This window comes from Staurois parvus, unplaced genomic scaffold (genome assembly GCF_062004578.1).
Source record: "Staurois parvus isolate SC_StPar_1 unplaced genomic scaffold, SC_StPar_1.0 ptg000530l, whole genome shotgun sequence".
In the NCBI taxonomy this organism is placed as follows: Eukaryota; Metazoa; Chordata; class Amphibia; order Anura; family Ranidae; genus Staurois; species Staurois parvus.
In genome coordinates, this window is record NW_028318326.1 from 10,825,406 (window position 1) to 10,844,936 (window position 19,531).

Consider the following 19,531-nt stretch of genomic DNA (forward strand, 5'->3'; position numbering starts at 1 on the left):
GTATCAAATTTAGGACCTTGGGGTTGGGTTACAATGCGGAAAGGATGAAAATACATGCGTGTGTGAAAACTCCTGTGAAAACGGATTTTTCAATTAGGCATGAGGATGAGATGATGGATGTAGAAAACAAGTGCAATGAAACAGACACTGAGGGAACAGACAGCCGGGCAAAGATCACATTGCTAAACATCTGCAGTTATACTCATATTACTACTTTATTTGGAGGGAGTAAACATATTCCATGCAGGCACATTCATGAGGTACAAATAGATTTGTGATTTTTGCAATGTCTAGCCTCTAGGCAAATTCATCAATAGCTCGTGTCACCACCAATTTCAACAACTAAACAATGACAAATATTTTGCCTGGAGGGCATTACAAATATGGCTGTTGTAAATAATAACTATGATTTAAAATTTTCGTCTTTTTAGTTAAAGAAAGTACAGGGGATGTCACTGCTGGCCTCCTGAATAAATGCTAGTGGCCTGGCTGTGTCTGACTTACAAAACATGAAAAAGTGTGCTAACTCACAACACCCTCCCCACAACATTGATCTCTATGGCACTTCTGCTCTGCTGTACCCTTCTTTCTTTCCTGGGATGGCCCAGAGCAGTTCTCATTGGTCAGTGCCGTCACATGCAGGCACAGACCAATGCTCACTCACTACCTGGATGGTACCCACCCAATGAGTTGTGTACTGCATTCTTCAGATGCCCAGACCACTACACTGGCTGCGGGGGCAGCAGAAGATATTTAAGGAAGGAAAGAAGTGCAATGGGGACACAGTGTGTGGGGAGCGTGTAGCAAGTTAGTTCACCTTTTTTGTGAAAAGGTGAACTATCCCTTCAAGCACTTTGGAATCACAGAATGGAACATGCATGCTTTAAATGAATGTCAGAAGAGTGCCAAAATTTCTTACTACTATATTTGGTCAAAGTCAACAACTCAGAAAAAAAAGAATAGTTCAGCAATGGCAGCCTCCATGACTCTTAAGTACAAAGTAACCATTAGCACAGACGTTGCTCTACAGGCAGGCTAAGATCTGTGACCTGGCCAGATTGCGCATTTCAACTAGGAAATAAAAGATTTTGGCAAATGTCCTCTCTTCTAAAAGGCCAATGATGCCAAATAGTAAGGCTCTGAAGTGCTGAAGGACCTTTCCATGGTGTCAAAACAGCTTTAAACCTTATTTTTAATTGAAAAAAAAGAAGATTAATCCAATTACAGAAGAGCTGTAGAAACTAGCATCCTCCACATCAACTCATTTGTTCAATTTTCTGCTAGGAGGGGAAAAAAAACAGAGGCACAACTTTACCAGATATTGAAAAAAAACATCAATTAACACAGGTATGTGTACATTAGAATCCATTAAATTCATTGATTAAAATATAACTAATTGCAGAACATGTTATGGAGAAAATGTAATCCAAAACACAAACACCATGTGCCAGAACATAACTGCCTACTGTATAGTTCTAGATAAGATCCATAGCAGTCCAGTGGGCACTGTAACAAATATTTCATTCCTGCATTTTTTTTTTTTTTTAAAGAACACAAACCAGTGTTCACATCCCTGCTGCCCAACCCACTTTTTGTGCAGCACTTGAGGCTCCTCCACCAATCTGTGTTTCTCTAGTCAATGTCTCCTGAAGCATATCCCTATTCTACAAAGCCTCCTGTACCATGTCCGCAGCCTCCGACCTTCTCCTGTACCGTGCCCGCAGCCTCCGACCGTCTCCTGTACCGTGCCCGCAGCCTCCGACCGTCTCCTGTACCGTGCCCGCAGCCTCCGACCGTCTCCTGTACCGTGCCCGCAGCCTCCGACCGTCTCCTGTACCGTGCCCGCAGCCTCCGACCGTCTCCTGTACCGTGCCCGCAGCCTCCGACCGACTCCTGTACCGTGCCCGCAGCCTCCGACCGTCTCCTGTACCGTGCCCGCAGCCTCCGACCGTCTCCTGTACCGTGCCCGCAGCCTCCGACCGTCTCCTGTACCGTGCCCGCAGCCTCCGACAGTCTCCTGTACCGTGCCCGCAGCCTCCGACCCTCTCCTGTAGCGTGCCCGCAGCCTCCGACCCGCTCCTGTAGCGTGCCCGCAGCCTCCGACCCGCTCCTGTAGCGTGCCCGCAGCCTCCGGCCCGCTCCTGTAGCGTGCCCGCAGCCTCCGACCCTCTCCTGTAGCGTGCCCGCAGCCTCCGACCCTCTCCTGTAGCGTGCCCGCAGCCTCCGACCCTCTCCTGTAGCGTGCCCGCAGCCTCCGACCCTCTCCTGTAGCGTGCCCGCAGCCTCCGCCCCTCTCCTGTAGCGTGCCCGCAGCCTCCGCCCCTCTCCTGTAGCGTGCCCGCAGCCTCCGCCCCTCTCCTGTAGCGTGCCCGCAGCCTCCGCCCCTCTCCTGTAGCGTGCCCGCAGCCTCCGCCCCTCTCCTGTAGCGTGCCCGCAGCCTCCGCCCCTCTCCTGTAGCGTGCCCGCAGCCTCCGCCCCTCTCCTGTAGCGTGCCCGCAGCCTCCGCCCCTCTCCTGTAGCGTGCCCGCAGCCTCCGCCCCTCTCCTGTAGCGTGCCCGCAGCCTCCGCCCCTCTCCTGTAGCGTGCCCGCAGCCTCCGCCCCTCTCCTGTAGCGTGCCCGCAGCCTCCGCCCCTCTCCTGTACCGTGCCCGCAGCCTCCGACAGTCTCCTGTACCGTGCCCGCAGCCTCCGACAGTCTCCTGTACCGTGCCCGCAGCCTCCGACAGTCTCCTGTACCGTGCCCGCAGCCTCCGACAGTCTCCTGTACCGTGCCCGCAGCCTCCGACAGTCTCCTGTACCGTGCCCGCAGCCTCCGACAGTCTCCTGTACCGTGCCCGCAGCCTCCGACCCTCTCCTGTAGCATGCCCGCAGCCTCCGACCCTCTCCTGTAGCATGCCCGCAGCCTCCGACCCTCTCCTGTAGCGTGCCCGCAGCCTCCGACCCTCTCCTGTAGCGTGCCCGCAGCCTCCGACCCTCTCCTGTAGCGTGCCCGCAGCCTCCGACCGTCTCCTGTACCGTGCCCGCAGCCTCCGACCGTCTCCTGTACCGTGCTCGCAGCCTCCGACCCTCCTGTACCATGCCCGCAGCCTCCGACCCTCTCCTGTACCATGCCCGCAGCCGCCGACCCTCTCCTGTACCATGCCCGCAGCCTCCGACCCTCTCCTGTAGCATGTCCGTATCCTCCGACAGTCTCCTGTAGCATGTCCGTAGCCTCCGACCGTCTCCTGTACCATGCCCGCAGCCTCCGACCCTCTCCTGTAGCATGCCCGCAGCCTCCGACCCTCTCCTGTAGCATGTCCGTAGCCTCCGACCCTCTCCTGTAGCATGTCTGTAGCCTCCGACCCTCTCCTGTAGCATGTCCGTAGCCTCCGACCCTCTCCTGTAGCATGTCCGCAAGCCTCTGACTGTCTCTTGTATCACGTCTGCAGCCTCTGACCGTCTCTTCTATCATATACGTAGTCTCTGACCATCTCTTGTATCAAAACTGTAGTCTATGACCATCTCTTATAAGTACACATCATATAAAACGAGCTTACACAGATCATATTGAATGAAGAGTGAAGCAAACAGTAAAGGGATTTACCTGAACACCATCAAATTTGTCATCAACCTTGGAGCTATACTGTACACGGAACATGGTGGAGAGGCTCCCAGCACTGTAGTACAGCAAGATCTTCAAACCCTTGTATCCAAAAGCCACTTCACTGATAAGACAAACAGAAAAGGTTTTTAGCAAATGTAAAAAAACGATAAGCTATTTAACCACTTGAGTACCAGGTGGTACCTAAAAACAACACTAGGATAGCGGCTATTTGTGCAAATGTTGATTTTAAACAGCACTGGGATTCAGCAGCTGCAGTGGGTGCTGGATGCTTTTAGTGCTGTCAGTGGCAACTGGGTTCCAGCGCTAAGCCCAGGAGCTGAATTCCTCAGCTCCTGGGCTTCCGATCTGCTAAACAGAGCATTATATAAGGGCTTGACAGTTGCATGCTGGGATTCCTTATGACAGCTGAAAAAGTTTTAGTAGAATGCTTACTGTGATGAGTCTTTCTTTGATTGTCTACAAGTTACTGATTTAACAAATCCACCACCAGAAGCCTCTAAATAGTGTGTGGATGAACAGGTCTGGCACAGCACAGTCAAGTTATGTACACACTTTCTTTCTCACCTCCTCTGTGTGCTGCTATCTCCTGTCAGCATGCTCTCAGCCCAGGATGGCAGTTGCCCATGGGCACAAACGTGCAGCACCTGGGTGTTAAGGACCACCCATCCAGCCATTGCATGTGTACATACGGCCAGTGGAAACATATTGTTACTTTAATTTTGTTTTAGGTGGTGAAGCTTCTATTAGAGCCTTTCAGGTTTTTGTGGGGGAACAATGTCCCCAATAGTGTCACACAGAAATACAAACGTGACAGAAATTTTAACTCTTAACACTTCCAGGAATTCACACACTTTGTAAAAAGTGCAGACACGCTATGAGTTAAGTCCAAGGAGATCCATAACACCTCTTGGAGTAATTGCTATTATTTACATCTGACAGGTTTATGGCTCACAATCAGGGCTGTGAAAGTAGAAAAGCACACAAAGCAGCTATGCCCACCTGTTCATTCACAGAGGCCTTTATATTCTGTGAATTAGTTCACATGAAACAAAGGCTTCTGTGACTGACTAGGAGGATGGAAAGGGCGGGCATAACAGCTGCTGCGACTCTACGGTTGAAGATACTAAGACCAGAAGGGTACAGCGTCAGGCTCCTGGAACTATGATAGTTGTCTTTGGGGAGTTCTGAACAACTGTCAGATGTAAACAATAGAAATAAGTCCTTGAGGTTTCATGCACCTGGTTGGAATTAACCCACAGTGTGCCTGTACTTTTTTTTTACAAAGGAGCTGAACTCAGCTTTAACCCTTTCGCTGGTAAGTCCAGACTCCTGCCTGTCAGGTGGGAACATTCAGGCAGGCGCACCGCCACTTGATTGCTTTACACACACCCTTGGTAACGTGGTCTGCATTCAGTGGAGCACAAAGGAGACCCTGCATGTCTCATTAAAAAGAACCTGTCATCAAAAAAAATTCAAATTTAGAAATTTTGAGGCCCCTAGCTCCACATACATACATATGAATGTAAATGCATGCGTTGGGGGCGCCTACGCATGCAAACATCAATTGTGATACACATTGTATATCATCGCACATGATAGAGTGAGAGCAATAATTCTAGCACCAGACCTCCTCCGAAACACTAAACTGATGACCTTAGTGGGCTTTTGCAGTGTCGCCTATAGAAAATATAAGCTTGTCTCCATTTCACGGACGCACACGAATTGAAGGTTTAACATATTGGGTATCTATTTACTCGGTGCAACCTTGTCTTATATATTTTACAAAAAGTTGGGTAATTTATTACATTTGCTTGCCGTAAAATTCACTTTGTGGTTTTTTTTTACTGAATTTGCAATAATATCGCATGACATAAACAATTGGAACTACCACTATTTTATTCTGTACGGTGTCTGCTTTCAGAAAACATAACATTTTGGTGGTTTTATGTAATCTTCAGGCCTAAAATGATTTTTTTTTTTAAACATATGTGCAACAAACAAACACAGCTCTGGCAGCGAAAGGGTTCATATAAATTTTTGTTTGAAAAATCGTATATTATAAATATCCTACTTACTCATCTCCAAATATCTGGTGACTGAACTCTGGATTAAAGGTTGTGCTATCATCCTCAATATCTTCAGGAAAGCGCACTAAAATAAAATAGGAAAATATGTGAATATATTTTACTGAGATTAAAACAAAGTTTAATTCTGATCCAGTATAGTGGCAAATGTGATCTAAGTTGCATCAGTTTCATTTAGTTTATTGCAGTGTGGATGGCAATTGTTGAATCGTAAGTGTAATTAAATTAAAAAAAAAAAAAAGAAAAATCAGAATAAGCGACACTACTGTCAGCGTGATCCCTAGTACAGATTTGATTTGAGCAGTTTGCACAAGAGTGAGCCAAACTACCTGTTGGCAGGTACAGAAGTCTAATTGAGAGCTAAAGAAATCGCTTGTTTTCAGTGATTGCTTCACAACGGCCCTTTCAAACTGATGCGTTCTCTTTGACTTACAATGGAAGGTGTCGTCTTTTGTTGCACTTTAGAAAAACTGCACCAAAGATGCAGCATCCAGGACTTTTCAAAGCACAGCGCACCTGCAGTGTGAAGAATTACATAGGATTTAAAGTGTTACTAAACCCTCAACAGTAAAATCAGTCTGTATATGCAGTAAAGCATGCTTGTTACACTTACTGTGAAACCTAAGGGGTTAATCCTCTGCATTGTGTAAAAAGGCGGTTTGATCCTGTCTTCTCTGGCAAGTCTGCACATGCTCTGTTTGGTGTGTATTGTTAGTTTTGTTTTTTGGGGGTCGGGGCAGGATGCATGTGATCAGCACAGGGCCAATCAGCACTCTCCAGACAGAGGGAGCTAAAATGAAAACTCCTCCTACAAGATTAACCAGTGCTCAGCCGGACACTGATAAAAGTCACAAGACTGATCTAACTGCTGGTGAATATTTAGCAGTTTATATTTACTAAAATAACTGCATTTCCATGAAAAGATATTTTGTTTCTAACAAGCAATAAAGTGTATAATTAATCCCCTTTAAACTAGTGAAAGCAGCTCACACTACTCGCAGACTCATAACCTGTGCGTGAAAACAGAATGTAAATATACAGTGCAGCGCTTCCCTATTCACATAAACCAATTCCATGTGCAAAATATAATGAACATATAACAACTGTGAACATGCATTAATAAAGTGAACATGTGTTAATGCAAAGTCTCTCAAAATTTGTTCCACTAAAATGAGCAATCTCTCTAACTTGAATAAACCTTCTGTCTTCATATAGATTAAATCCTTCACCAAACAACCACCAGATGTGCCCTCACCTGGAATTTTTCCCCCCGAGGAAGTCACATGACCCTGTGGCGTAACACGTAGGGGAGGGGCTGATGACGTTACAACACTCAATACATGGATTGATTTGGTATCTCAGCAGATAAGCGGAAGATGGTACATGTACACTTATGCTGACCACGCTGTTTTTATGTGTATTACACCTGGAGTGATGAGCACCTAGAAAATGTGAGTGGCCACTGTTTACATTTTTAATAAAATTTAGTTGTTTTAAGGATAAAGCACTATTGTGTTCCCTATTTTTCATATCATATATGTGGAGTGGAGGAGCTCTTTAGGAAGTGGTGATCTCTGAAGGAAGATCCTGCAGTGTGGATATGTACACCATTACATGTCCATTTCTTGGGACACATGCGTTTTTTGGTCTGACGTGATGCGAGGTCAAAAACTCCAGGTGAGGGCACATCTGGTGGTTGTTTGGTGGAGGATTTAATCTATATGAAGAGAGAAGGTTTATTCAAGTTGATTGCTCATTTAAGTGGAAGAAATTTTGAGAGACTTTGCATTGACACATGTTCACTTTATTAGTGCATGTTCACAGTCGTTATATGTTCACTATATTTTGCACACAGAATTGGTTAATGTGAATAGGGAAGCGCTGCACTGTATATTTCCATTCAATTGCATTTCCATGTTCTGTGTACTGTGGAAGACCGAATATAGTGAATGCAGAGCCATGGGTTTAGAAACACTTTAATGGGGAATAGTTTTCATGCACTTTTGTCCTGGAAAAGCGCAGCAAAAGCACATCAGTGTGAAAGGGGCCAAAGGTTAAAATTCCATCATTTTTGTCCATGCTATTGTTATTTGTTTTATTATTACAAATATTCTGTTGAATCAAAAACAAAAATCAAAGTGTGTTTATTAAAAAAAACATGGAACAAACAATTATGGATGCCAATAAATTCGGTCAGTCTCAAGTTGTTTCAGAGAAAATTGTGGGTTGTTTTTTGTGGAAGGGTACAAAAAACCTGTTCGCAGATGGCAATGGACAAGACAGCATACATTCAACAGATCTACATAAAATAACAATGACTTTATGCATATATATAAAAAAAAAAAAAAACACCCCCAGAACATCATGTCACTGGCAAGAACAAGCTTTAGAATAAAGAAATAAATACAATATTTAAATAAGTGTATTTAACATAACCTGTAGTTGTTACTACATCAAACTACCAGAAATACCTTCACAAATAAAGACGAGGCACAGCCTGTATTTATCGATACCACTAACTGATAAAACACTGTTCTAAGCAACAGCACAATTAAAAGCAGGGCCTAAACAAATTATTCATGGGGGTTCTAGGTATGTACTGTAGAAAGCTAAGCAGCAACATTTCTGAAACCAAGTCATTGAGTACAGTGAGGCTGTAGGATTGAGTTGCTCCCATTGTGCTGTGCAGAACCCGGTCTATGTATGTAAGGGTCCTTCCAGTAGTTAGGAGTGACAGGCTTGATTTAAATGACAGCATCTAATGAACACACCTAATTTTATTTTAATGGCTTCATTTGTATTACACTTGTACTCAGCAAGCTTCTTCTCCATAGCACTGAGACCTAAAGAAAAGGAGATGAAAAATACATCACTGAGAAGCATGATTACGTTCAGGTATAAAACTAACATAGCAAGATTGAGGCTCGGTTCACACTCCTGCGACCCATTTGCGACTTTTATGACTTAACATTGCAGTCTATGGCACTCAAGTCACACCAAAGCCGCAGAAAGTAGTGCAGGAACCTGCACACATTACAGCAGCACCAATTAAAATGAATGTTTTGACTTGTCATTCAACTTTATGTGTCACTAGTTTCCTGATAAGTCACAACAATGTGAACTAGGGCTATGGCCCCATTCACACAGGTGTACCACTCTGTACATCCACTTGAAGGGCTCTCTTTACAGGTGTTCAGTGCAGCCAGCCTGTTCAAATCAATGACAGGTGACAGCAGCACATACCTGCAGGTACATCCCAGAGTGTAAATCTGTGCAGGTCCAATGCATGAATCAGAATGCCGTGTGTATTGGAGATCCATGCAACTAGCCACCTGTCACTGGTTTACAATGGCTGCCTGTGCATCCCCTGTGGGTGAGTGTTCGAATTGGCACACATGTATAAATGAGTCCTTATACATCAGTATAACCAGACTCTTATTACTAGCATTAAAGTAGAATTACACTCCCAATGTTGTTATTTTAACACATTTGGCACAATAAAATAAACATTTACCAGTAAAATATTTGCTAAAATTCTTACACCAGCCTTCACAGCTTTTAATATTGCTGGCTCCTGCTCTCTCAGTGCCACTTCCCTGAATTCCCAGTCTTCACAGGAGAGAGTTAATAGTGGACAGTACAGTCTCCAGCCTGTTAGCTTGGAGAAAAGAGAAGGAAGGAGGAGCAAGGAGTACCTTGCCATCCTAGGCTACAGGGCTTTGTGTTTCAGTTTCAATACATTTTTATTAAAAGTTTTAAAGAACATTAATTGTCATGGGAAATTATGGAGATACACAATTAACAGTTACAATAGAAGTGCAGAAATAGTAAAAAAAAAAAAAACAAAAAAAAACATACTTGCCTAGATGACTGCAGAACCGATTCCAGCTGCAGGTGTCCCCTGCTGCCTCTACACAGAGGACTGAATGATCAAAACACCACTGATTGCTCAATTCTCTCCACTCTGAGCAGAGAGCCATGAGCGTCTGTCACTGGCTCTCTTCTCTCCTCCTCCAGCACTCACTGGAGCATTGGAATGTGGAGGGGGTGGGTGCGGCTGGCTCAGGATCTCAGTGGCATGCCGAGAGGCTGCGCTAGCTGCTGGTCCAGGCTTCTGGGTGGATCCCAACTATTAAAGTCAGGATCTTTGCAGAGCCTGGACTGGCTGAGTGACGTCAGCCAACAGTGGACCACTGTCGTCCGATAATAGGTCACAGGAGTGTAGAACAAACTGCACTCCTCAGATCCATAGGAGAAGTAGAGCCAAAATAACTTTGGCTCTCCAACAAAATGTAAATTGTGAACAATAAAGTGGCACATCCGTGTACATGGAAACAGGAGGCTTACAAGAAGTAATGTGCCCAGGATACAGTGTTCACATCTGCTAAGGCTGTGGCCTGAGAGGCGTTAACATAAATCATCTTATCCAGGTAAAGGAGGGAGGTTATTTTTGTTATAGTTAGGAGCCACCATGAAACAGGTAATGTGGGGCACCGGTCATGGCATCAGTTTAAACTAGAACATAGCCAAGGATTGAAAGGTAAAGAAACTGATATTCAGTAATTGATTAAATCAGCTGCTGAAAGGGTTTAAAAAAAATGTAGTTTATTATTACTTTATTGGATGCAGTTGTCTACCACATCCCAGTAATATACAAGTACACTATATTGTCAAAAGTATTGGGACGCCTGCTTTTACATGAACATGAACTTTAATGGCATCCCAATCTTATTCCGTAGGGTTCAATATTGAGTTGGCCCCGCCCTTTGCAGCTATAACAGCTTCAGCTCTTCTGGGAAGGCTGTCCACAAGGTTTAGGAGGGTGTCTACGTGAATGTTTGACCATTCTTCCAGAAGCAAATTTGTGAGGCCTGGCTCGCAGTCTCCACTCTAATTCATTGCAAAGATGTTCTATCGGGTTGAGGTCAGGACTCTGCATGCCAGTCAAGCTCCTCCACCCCAAACTCACTCATCCATGTCTTTATGGACTTTGCTTTGTCAACTGGTGCGCAGTCATGTTGGAACAGGAAGGGGCCATCCCCAAACTGTTATCACAAAGGTGGGAGCATGGAATTGCCCAAAATGTCTTGGTATGCTGATGCCTTAAGAGTTCCCTTCACTGGAACTAAGGGGCCAAGGCCAACCCCTGAAAAACAACTCCACACCATAATTCCCCTCCACCAAACTTTACACTTGGCACAATGTAGTCAGGCAAGAGCCGTTCTACCTGCAACCCGACAAACATGTCCATCAGATTGCCAAACAGAGAAGCATGGATCGTCACTCCAGAGAATACGTCTCCACTGCTCTGGAGTCCAGTGGCAGCGTACTTTACACCACTGCATCCAATGCCTTGCATTGCACTTGGTGATGTTAGGCTTGGATGCAGCTGCTCGGTCATGAAGCCCATTCCATGGATCTCTCTACACACTGTTGTGCTAATCTGAAGGCCACACAAAGTTTGGAAGTTCTTTAGCTATTGAACAAACAGAAAATTGATGTTGCGCTAATCACAATGCCACAGACATTCCAAAACAAATAATAAGATGAGAAGACAATAGATAATACACCATAACATAATCAGTAAATAGAAGGAATATGGGAGTGAAGGGAAAGGTGAAATAATAAAGGTCCAAAATGAGGACCAAAATGTGTAAGACAATAAACCGTGACTGTGGGCAAAACTCACGGAAATGATCGGGGACAAATAATATATTAACTAAATCACAGTAATAGTGGGACATACGAGTCCGTCATAAGAGCGGAATGTGGTGACGTCATTTCTGACACGAACGGCCGCAGACATATTGGTACACCCAGTACACCCATATCAGCACGTGATTGATCTTGGATGCATGTTTGATCTGTTCCCATGGACAGTAAGTGCACATTTGTCTTTACAATAAATTTGATTCATTTACAATATTACACTATGGAAGCACTTTTTTTTGTCTCCCTGGGAGTGCTCCCGGTCAGGAGTTCTGTGCGCTGGCTCATTTCCGTGTCCAAAGGTGAAAGATATATTACCGCCGCTGAACAGTATGGTCCACCAGTGAGGGGGATATCATCCCTATATCGCCGTTTGGGATTCCACTTTAAGGGCCCCTGCAGTGAGTGTCCTGAAAGCCTTTTGGCCCCTTGGGGTCTGGGCATGGAGGTGAGCAAGGCATTTTAGCTGCTGTGGGATTCACTAATCATTTACCTATCCACGTTGTTTTTTTTTGGATGCGTTTTTTGTTGGATGTTTTTGCACATGGACTTTGTCGCATTTATGATATTTTTTTTCTCTTTTAGTCACGTTATTTATTTCTTCATTGTATTGTATTTTATGGTGCATAGTAATACATTCATTTGGTTTCACTGTGCGTTTGTATCACTATTTTCTGATTTATATTAGTTGCAGTCTATGTATGTTTGCCACATTTATTTATGGCATTTATATGGTCACTTAGTCGTTTTATGTCACATGGCCGCTTGATGCACATTGTGTTATGAGCCTTTAGTTGCATGGTCAAATTTTTTGGCCTCCCTGAGCGTTGTTATTGTCATTCTTCTGTGATAAGTGGTTTGTCCACTTCATTTTGCTTCACTCTCTCATCAGTTGTATTCATGTTATTTCATTTATGTTATGACGGACTCATATGTCCCACTATTACTGTGATTTAGTTAATATATTATTTGTCCCCGATCATTTCCGTGCGTTTTGCCCACTGTCACGGTTTATTGTCTGTTACAACTTTTGGTCCTCATTTTGGACCTTTATTATTTCACCTTTCCCTTCACTCCCATATTCCTTCCATTTACCGATTATGTTATGTATTTTGTTGTTTGTTTTTTGCTAGTGGTATAGCCAGATGTGTGCTGCTGTCCCAATAGTCCCATCTTTTCTAGTAGCGGCACAAAAAGGTTTTTACATATTCTTTAGCTATTGACTCTACAGACAGTTGGCGACTTTTGTGCACCTCGGCATGCACTGACCCCGCTCTGTCATTTTACATGGCCTACCACTTCTTGGCTGAATTGCTGTTGTTCCCAGTTGTTTTCACTGTATTATAATACCACTAACAGTTGACCATGGAATATTTAGTAGGAAGGGCATGGATGACTTATTACACAGGTGACAACCTATCACGGTACCACGCTTGAATTCAATGAGCTCCTGAGAGCAACCCATGCTTGATTTTATACACCTGTGGCTATGGAGGTGCTTGGAATACCTGAATTCAAATGATTTGGAGGGGTGTCCCAATACTTTGGCAATATAGTGTATATAGGTCAACAGAGAGAACACTGAACCCTGTGGGAAAGGAATGGTACTATTACACCCCAACACTAAGCTGGAAGGCTGGAAACACAAGACATAAAGCTGTGTGCAGTCTAGTTATTATATTTGAATACACCACACATGGATTCTGTGGTTGTGAAACTGTACATATAGTGAGACTTTGAATTGCACCCACAGTGCGGGGCAGTAACACATTGGTGGCCTACACGGTGGGACAGGATTGGATGAGACGATAGCTGAATCAGGAAGTGGCTCAGACTGTAGAACGGAAATACTGGAGGCAGTTTTAATAAACATTCTTCTATATTCCTTAACCACTTGCCATCCTGAGGATTTACCCCCTTAATGACCAGGCCTCTTTTTGCTATTCGGCGCTGCACTATTTCAACTGATAATTGTGCGGTCATGCAATACTGTACCCAATGAAATTTACATCTTTTATTCCACACAAATAGAGCTTTCTTTTGGTGGTATTTGATCACCTGTACGCTTTAAATTTTTTGCGCTATAAACAAAAAAAGACCGAACATTTTAAAGAAAAGCGATATTTTCTAACTTTCGGCTATAAAAAATATATAGTAAACTCAAAGTTAGTCATACATTTAGGACAAAATGTATTCTGCTACATGTACCAATAAGTGTATATTGATTGCTTTGTATGTCAGTTATAGCGTCTACAAACTATGGTATAGATACTGCAATTTACGCCATTTTTTTGCTATACAGCGATGCACTAGTTTAACCTCCTCCCATCCGCCATATTTGGAAATGACGGGCGCAAGGTGGTTCTCTTCTTCTGGGAGGACATCATATGATGTTCTCCTACTCTAACCACATGTGCGCAGCTCCGGGTGTCTGCAGCGCGGTGATCGGTGGTGTGCTGTGTCCCTCGGACACAGCGGATCACCGATCAACAGAAAGAGCCGAAGACGCCGGCTCTGTCATGTGATCAGCTGTGTCCAATCATAGCTGCTTGCATGTAAATAAGGAATTGCCGGTTATCGGCATTTCTCTCCTCACGAGCTGTCATGCTGACAGCACGTGAGAAGAGGGGAGCCAGTAATCGGTTACTCAGAGGGGACATGTACACTAATCATCAGGGCACTGATGATCAGTGTGCCCTGATGATCAGTGTAGACCCAGCAGTGCCACCTGTCAGTGTCCATCAATGCCAGCTGTTAGTGCTTACCAATGCCACCTGCCAGTGCCCATTAGTGCCACATCAATGCCCATCTGAGCTGCCTTTCAGTGCCACCTCAATGCCAGTCAGTGCCACCTATCAGTGCTGCCAGTCAGTGCCGCCTCATTAGTGCACATCAGTTAAGGATAAAAATCACTTATTTACAAACTTTTATAACAGAAACTAAGAAAAAAACTTTTTTTTTCCAATATTTTCAGTTGTTTTTGGTTTGTTTTGCAAACAGTAAAAACCCAGAAGTGATTAATACCACCAAAAGAAAGCTCTATCTGTCTCAAAAAAATGATAAAATTTTCATATGGGTACAGTGTTGTATGACCACGCAATTGTCATTCAAAGTGCGACAGCGCTGAAAGCTGAAAACTGGCCTGGGCAGGAAGGGGTTATAAGTGCCCTGTAGGCAAGTGGTTAACTGAGAATTGCAAGGTCATGAAATACGGTACATACATTTCTGTCAAAAAAATATCCAAAAAAACTCAAATTTCATCATAAATTTAGGCCAAAATGTATTCTGCTACATGTTTTTGGCAAACAAAATCCCAATAAGTGTATATTGATTGCTTTGTGTGAAAGTTACAGCATCTACAAACTTTGCTATACACAATGGAATTTACAAAGCTTTTACTTTCTGACTGCCTATCGCATTTCTTGAGGTGCTAAAATACCAGGAGAGTACAAACACCCACAAATGACCCCTTTTCCGAAAGTAGACACCCTAAGCTATCTGCTGAGAGGCATATTGAGTCCATGGAAGATTTTATTTTCCCACAAGTTTTTGGAAAATGATAAAAACATTTCTTTTTTTTTTTTTTTTTTTACACAAAGTTGTCATTTAAATGATATATTTCTCACACAAGCCATGGGTATATGAGGAGTTACACCCCAAATTACTTTCCGCTACTTCTACCGATTATAGGTATACCACGTGTGAGACTTTTCACTTCCTCACTACCTTATATCACAGTTTCGGAGGCCCTGAAATACCAGGATAGCACCAAACCCCCCCGCCCAATGACCACTTTTTGGAAAGTAGACACCCCAAAGAATTTAAAAAGAGGCATGGTGAGTATTTTGCAGATCTCATTATTTCTCACACGGTTTTGAAGTATAAAAAAAAAAAAAGAAAAAATATGTTTATGTTTTTGTTTTCTTTCTTCGTTTTCCAAAAACTTGTGGCAACAAACGAGATCTGCAAAATACTCACCAAGCTTCTTATCAAATTCCTTGGGGTGTCTACTTTGGGGGGGGAGTTGGTGCTATCCTGGCATTTCAGGGCCTCCAAAATTGTGATAGGTAGTCAGGAAGTGTAATGAAGAAATAAAGCCCTTTAAAAGCCTGAAGGTGCTTATTGGGTTTTGGGGTCCTGTACTGGCTAGATTGCCAAAAAGTCTCACACATGTGGTATCCCCATACTCAGGAGAAGTAGCAGAATGTATTTTGGGGAGTAATTCCACATATACCCATGGCATGTGTGAGCAATAAATCATTTAAAAAAAAAATTTTTTCGCCATTTTCCAAAAACTGTGGTAAAAAAATAAATTCTTCCATTGATTCAACATGCCTCTCAGCAAACAGTTTGGGGTGTCTACTTTCCAAAAAGGGGTCGTTGGGGGGGGGGGGGGGGGGGGTATTTTATGCTCAGCATTAGAAGTTTATGCCACACATCACTCACTCTAACCACCTGAAGATCAAGCCTTTTCTGACACTTTTTGTTCACATGAAAAAAATCTGTATTTTTTGCTAAGAAATTACTTTGAACCCCCAAATATTATATATTTTTTAAAGCAGACACCCTAGTGAATACAATGGTGGGTGCTGCAATTTTCTATGTCCCATAGTGCTTGCGCAGCAATTTTTCAAACACAAATTCTTTTAAGAAAAAAAAACACTTTTTTTAAATAATAATGCACAAAAGCACAATATATTGGCCAATTATTTGGTAAAATATAAAAGATGATGGTATGCCGACTAAATGGATACCAAACATGACATGCTTTAAAACTGTGCATGCCCCATGCAATGGCGACAAACTGCATACATTTTTAATATCCATAGACAACGCTTTAAAAGCATTTACAAGATACCATTTTAGATTTAGAGGAGGTCTAGTGTTAGAATTACTGCCCTTGATCTGACATTCACGGCGATACCTCACATGTATGGTGCAACCGCTGTTTACATACTGGCACAGGGTCAACGCTTGCGCACGCAGGTGTATGTGCGCGCGCAGAGGGGCTTTTTTTTTTTTTCAAAGTTATTTTGATTTTTTTTAATTATTTTTACACTGTCCCTTTCATTTTTTTTTTTTTTGATCACTTAATGCTATCACAAGGAATGCAAATATCCCCTATAACTTCAATGGATATTGTCATATATTCTTTTTTGAGAAATCTGGGTTCTATCAGACCCTAGATATCTCCTCTGCCCTTACATTATCTAATCTCACCAAGATCGGTGTGATCAGATGCTTTCCCAATTTACAAATGGCGCTGTTTATATCCTGCGAAATTGAAGCAATGAAATGCTCGTAGCTTCCGATTTCTTAGACCATAGAGATGATTGGCACCATACTGGTCTTTGATCAGCTCTATGGTCAGCTGGCAGAAACATCGGCTGCAGGATCTGGGATCTAGTTGTGGTTTATTCACTATATATATAATTTGTGTTTATTTGTCACTGTATGATTGACCTATTGTAATTTGGCCCTGATTATATTGTTTGTTCACGGTATAAATAAGGGAAAGATTTCGAAAAGCGATACACCAATCATTTATATTTTTATGTTTTTCACTTTGGGTAACAGGTGCAGGTGTTAGCAGCTTTTTTCAGTATATTAGGGTTGAGTGCAGGAGGTTTCCCCCTTATGTATATGATATCATCCTGGTATAACCAAAGTCCAGTGATGTACCAGTACGTCGCTGGTCCTTGTTGGGTATATATGCTGTCACAGTCCCCCCTCCCCTGCTCCCTTTCTCCCCCCCCCTCCTTCCCCATTGCATGCCCCTGCACCCGCACGTAGCCCACATAAAGTGGTGAGGTGGGCGCCAGGGAGCTGCCTCCTGCTGGGAGTCCCCACACCTTTGCACAGCCGAAAGCCGAGGAGTCTGCCGTCCCACTGTGCCTGCATGTGGTTTCCCCACATGCAGGCCGCCAGGATGTCGCCGTGCGCCCCTGCCTGTCTAGGCGGGCACAGCGTGGCCCCGATGTTCCAGCACTCTGCACCTGCCGGAGATAAAGGCCGCACTCTCTGTGCGCGGGCGGAGTGAGGGGGCAGGGCTTGTTGCCAAGGCAAACCGACGCCAGGACTATCATTGCCTGGCAACCAGGGAGCATCCTGCTCCGGAGATAAAAGACCGGAGCAGGACCCGGGCAGGGGTATCTTCCCCTGCTCGCAACCCAGGGTGCTGTGAGAGGTCCTGTGCTCAGGCCAGACCCTACAAGCCGGACTTAACCCACTGCCTGCCAATCTGCTTTCTGCTGAGTGCCCTGGACTTAACCCAATGCCTGCCAGGCTGCCTTCTGCTGTGTGGCCCCTGGACTTAGCCCATTGCCTGCCTTCTGCTGTATGCCCCGGACGTAACCCATTGCCTGCCCTGTTGTGTGTTCCTTGTCATGTGTCCCACCCTGTGGTACGGACTGAACTGCTGTGTTGCCAAAACCTTGCTATTCTCACCATATGCCCTCAAAATCTTTCAATAAAGGCCTTGTGTGCCCCACTGCTCTCCGCGTGTGTTCTGTCCCACCTACACCTCCATCACATATGCTATGTTTTTTTTTATGCAGCCTGTGGGCTGAATGAAAAAAAAAAAAAAAGAGAAGAAATCTCTGCCAGAAAAAGTATGTGGTATGCCCACCATTAGAATATACCGCCCTGCATCCACCCACTTCTAATGATGGGCACACATTAGGTCACACAGTGCCACAGGCACCAATTCCAAGACTGTACAAATGTCTACATAGTGGCACACTTGAATAAAAATTGTCCACGTATAAGTGGTACCCCAAATGGAAAAAGGATGACACCAAGTCCCAAACTATCTTGCCACTGCTCTCCATGTAGTCTGGGCATCTGGCGGGCTCCACGTGACTATCTTTTCCCTCATAGATCCGAAACTTGTATGTACAGCCTGTTGCCCTCTCACAGGTCTTATACATCTTGACCCCATATCTGGCACGCTTGCTGGGGAGAAATTGTTTGAATGCAAGGCGGCCAGAAAAATTAATATGCATTATACCAGCATTCACATTATAGTGTCCCCAAAAATGCAGCATTAGCGGGATCAGCACCTGCGTTTAGCGCCTACGCTTACCCCCCCCCCCCCTTTCTCCACCAGCAAGAGCAGGGTCAGTAGGTCACTGTCACTTGATATGTTGCACACCCCCTCAGACAGTGTATACAGCATCCCCTCTGTTGGTAGGACATGCTGGGCCCTGTAGTCCCCCCTCAGACAGTGTATACAGCATCCCCTCTGTTGGTAGGACATGCTTGGCCCTGTAGTCCCCCCTCAGACAGTGTATACAGCATCCGCTCTGTTGGTAGGACATGCTGGGCCCTGTAGTCCCCCCTCAGACAGTGTATACAGCATCCCCTCTGTTGGTAGGACATGCTGGGCCCTCTAGTCTCCCCTCAGGCAAAGTACACAGCTTCCCTGGTTGGTAGGACATGCTGGGCCCTGTAGTCCCCCCTCGGGCAGTGTATACAGCTTCCCCTGGTTGGTAGGACATGCTGGGCCTGTAATCCCCCCTCAAGCAGAGTACACAACTTCCCCTGTAGTCCTCCCTCAGGCACCGGACACAGCCTCCTCTCTTTTGGCAAGACATGCTGGGTCCTGTAGTTCTCCCCCTCCCCGGCCTGGCACTGTGCTCAGCTCTCCTCAGCCAGCAGTGTGGATTTGGCGGGAGAATGTACAGGTGGTCGGGTGGTGTTCGGTGTCAGTGTGGAGCCCCGACCCCTCCCCGCACACAGCACCGCTCTGTCCTCTCCAGTGTCACCCTCGAGGGGATCCCCAATACTGTGTCACCCGCTTACCAGCCACACATCACCCGCTGCAACTTACCCGCCATGTCGGATCATCTACCTCACTGTCAGCCACAGCCAATCAGCCCGCCCGCATCGCCCCTGACGTGTTTCCGCTTCCATCACAGCCTGGTCCTCCCTCTCTGTACAACACTGATCCTATACAACCCTATACAACCCAGTGCAATTGGTGTACAGAACACCAATTGCACTGAGATCCCATACACCCCACTGTACAACACTGACTGCACTGAGATCCCATACACCCCACTGTACAACGCTGAGATCCCATACACCCCACTGTACAACACTGACTGCACTGAGATCCTATACACCCCACTGT

The 19,531-nt window shown here is 44.8% G+C and overlaps 1 protein-coding gene across 1 annotated transcript in view; it reads right to left on the bottom strand.

Moving 5' to 3' along the window:
* Positions 1 to 19,312, bottom strand: part of HAT1 (histone acetyltransferase 1) — a 66,030-nt gene extending 46,718 nt beyond the window's left edge. Inside the window, exons 1-4 of the mRNA XM_089690511.1 lie at positions 19,229 to 19,312; positions 8,460 to 8,531; positions 5,680 to 5,755; positions 3,584 to 3,704 (exon numbers count right to left, since the gene is read on the bottom strand). Coding sequence (XP_089546637.1) covers positions 3,584 to 3,704; positions 5,680 to 5,755; positions 8,460 to 8,531; positions 19,229 to 19,235 — 276 coding nt within the window. The 5' untranslated portion in view covers positions 19,236 to 19,312. The remainder of the gene's footprint in view (positions 1 to 3,583; positions 3,705 to 5,679; positions 5,756 to 8,459; positions 8,532 to 19,228) is intronic.
* Positions 19,313 to 19,531: the final 219 nt, after the last annotated feature.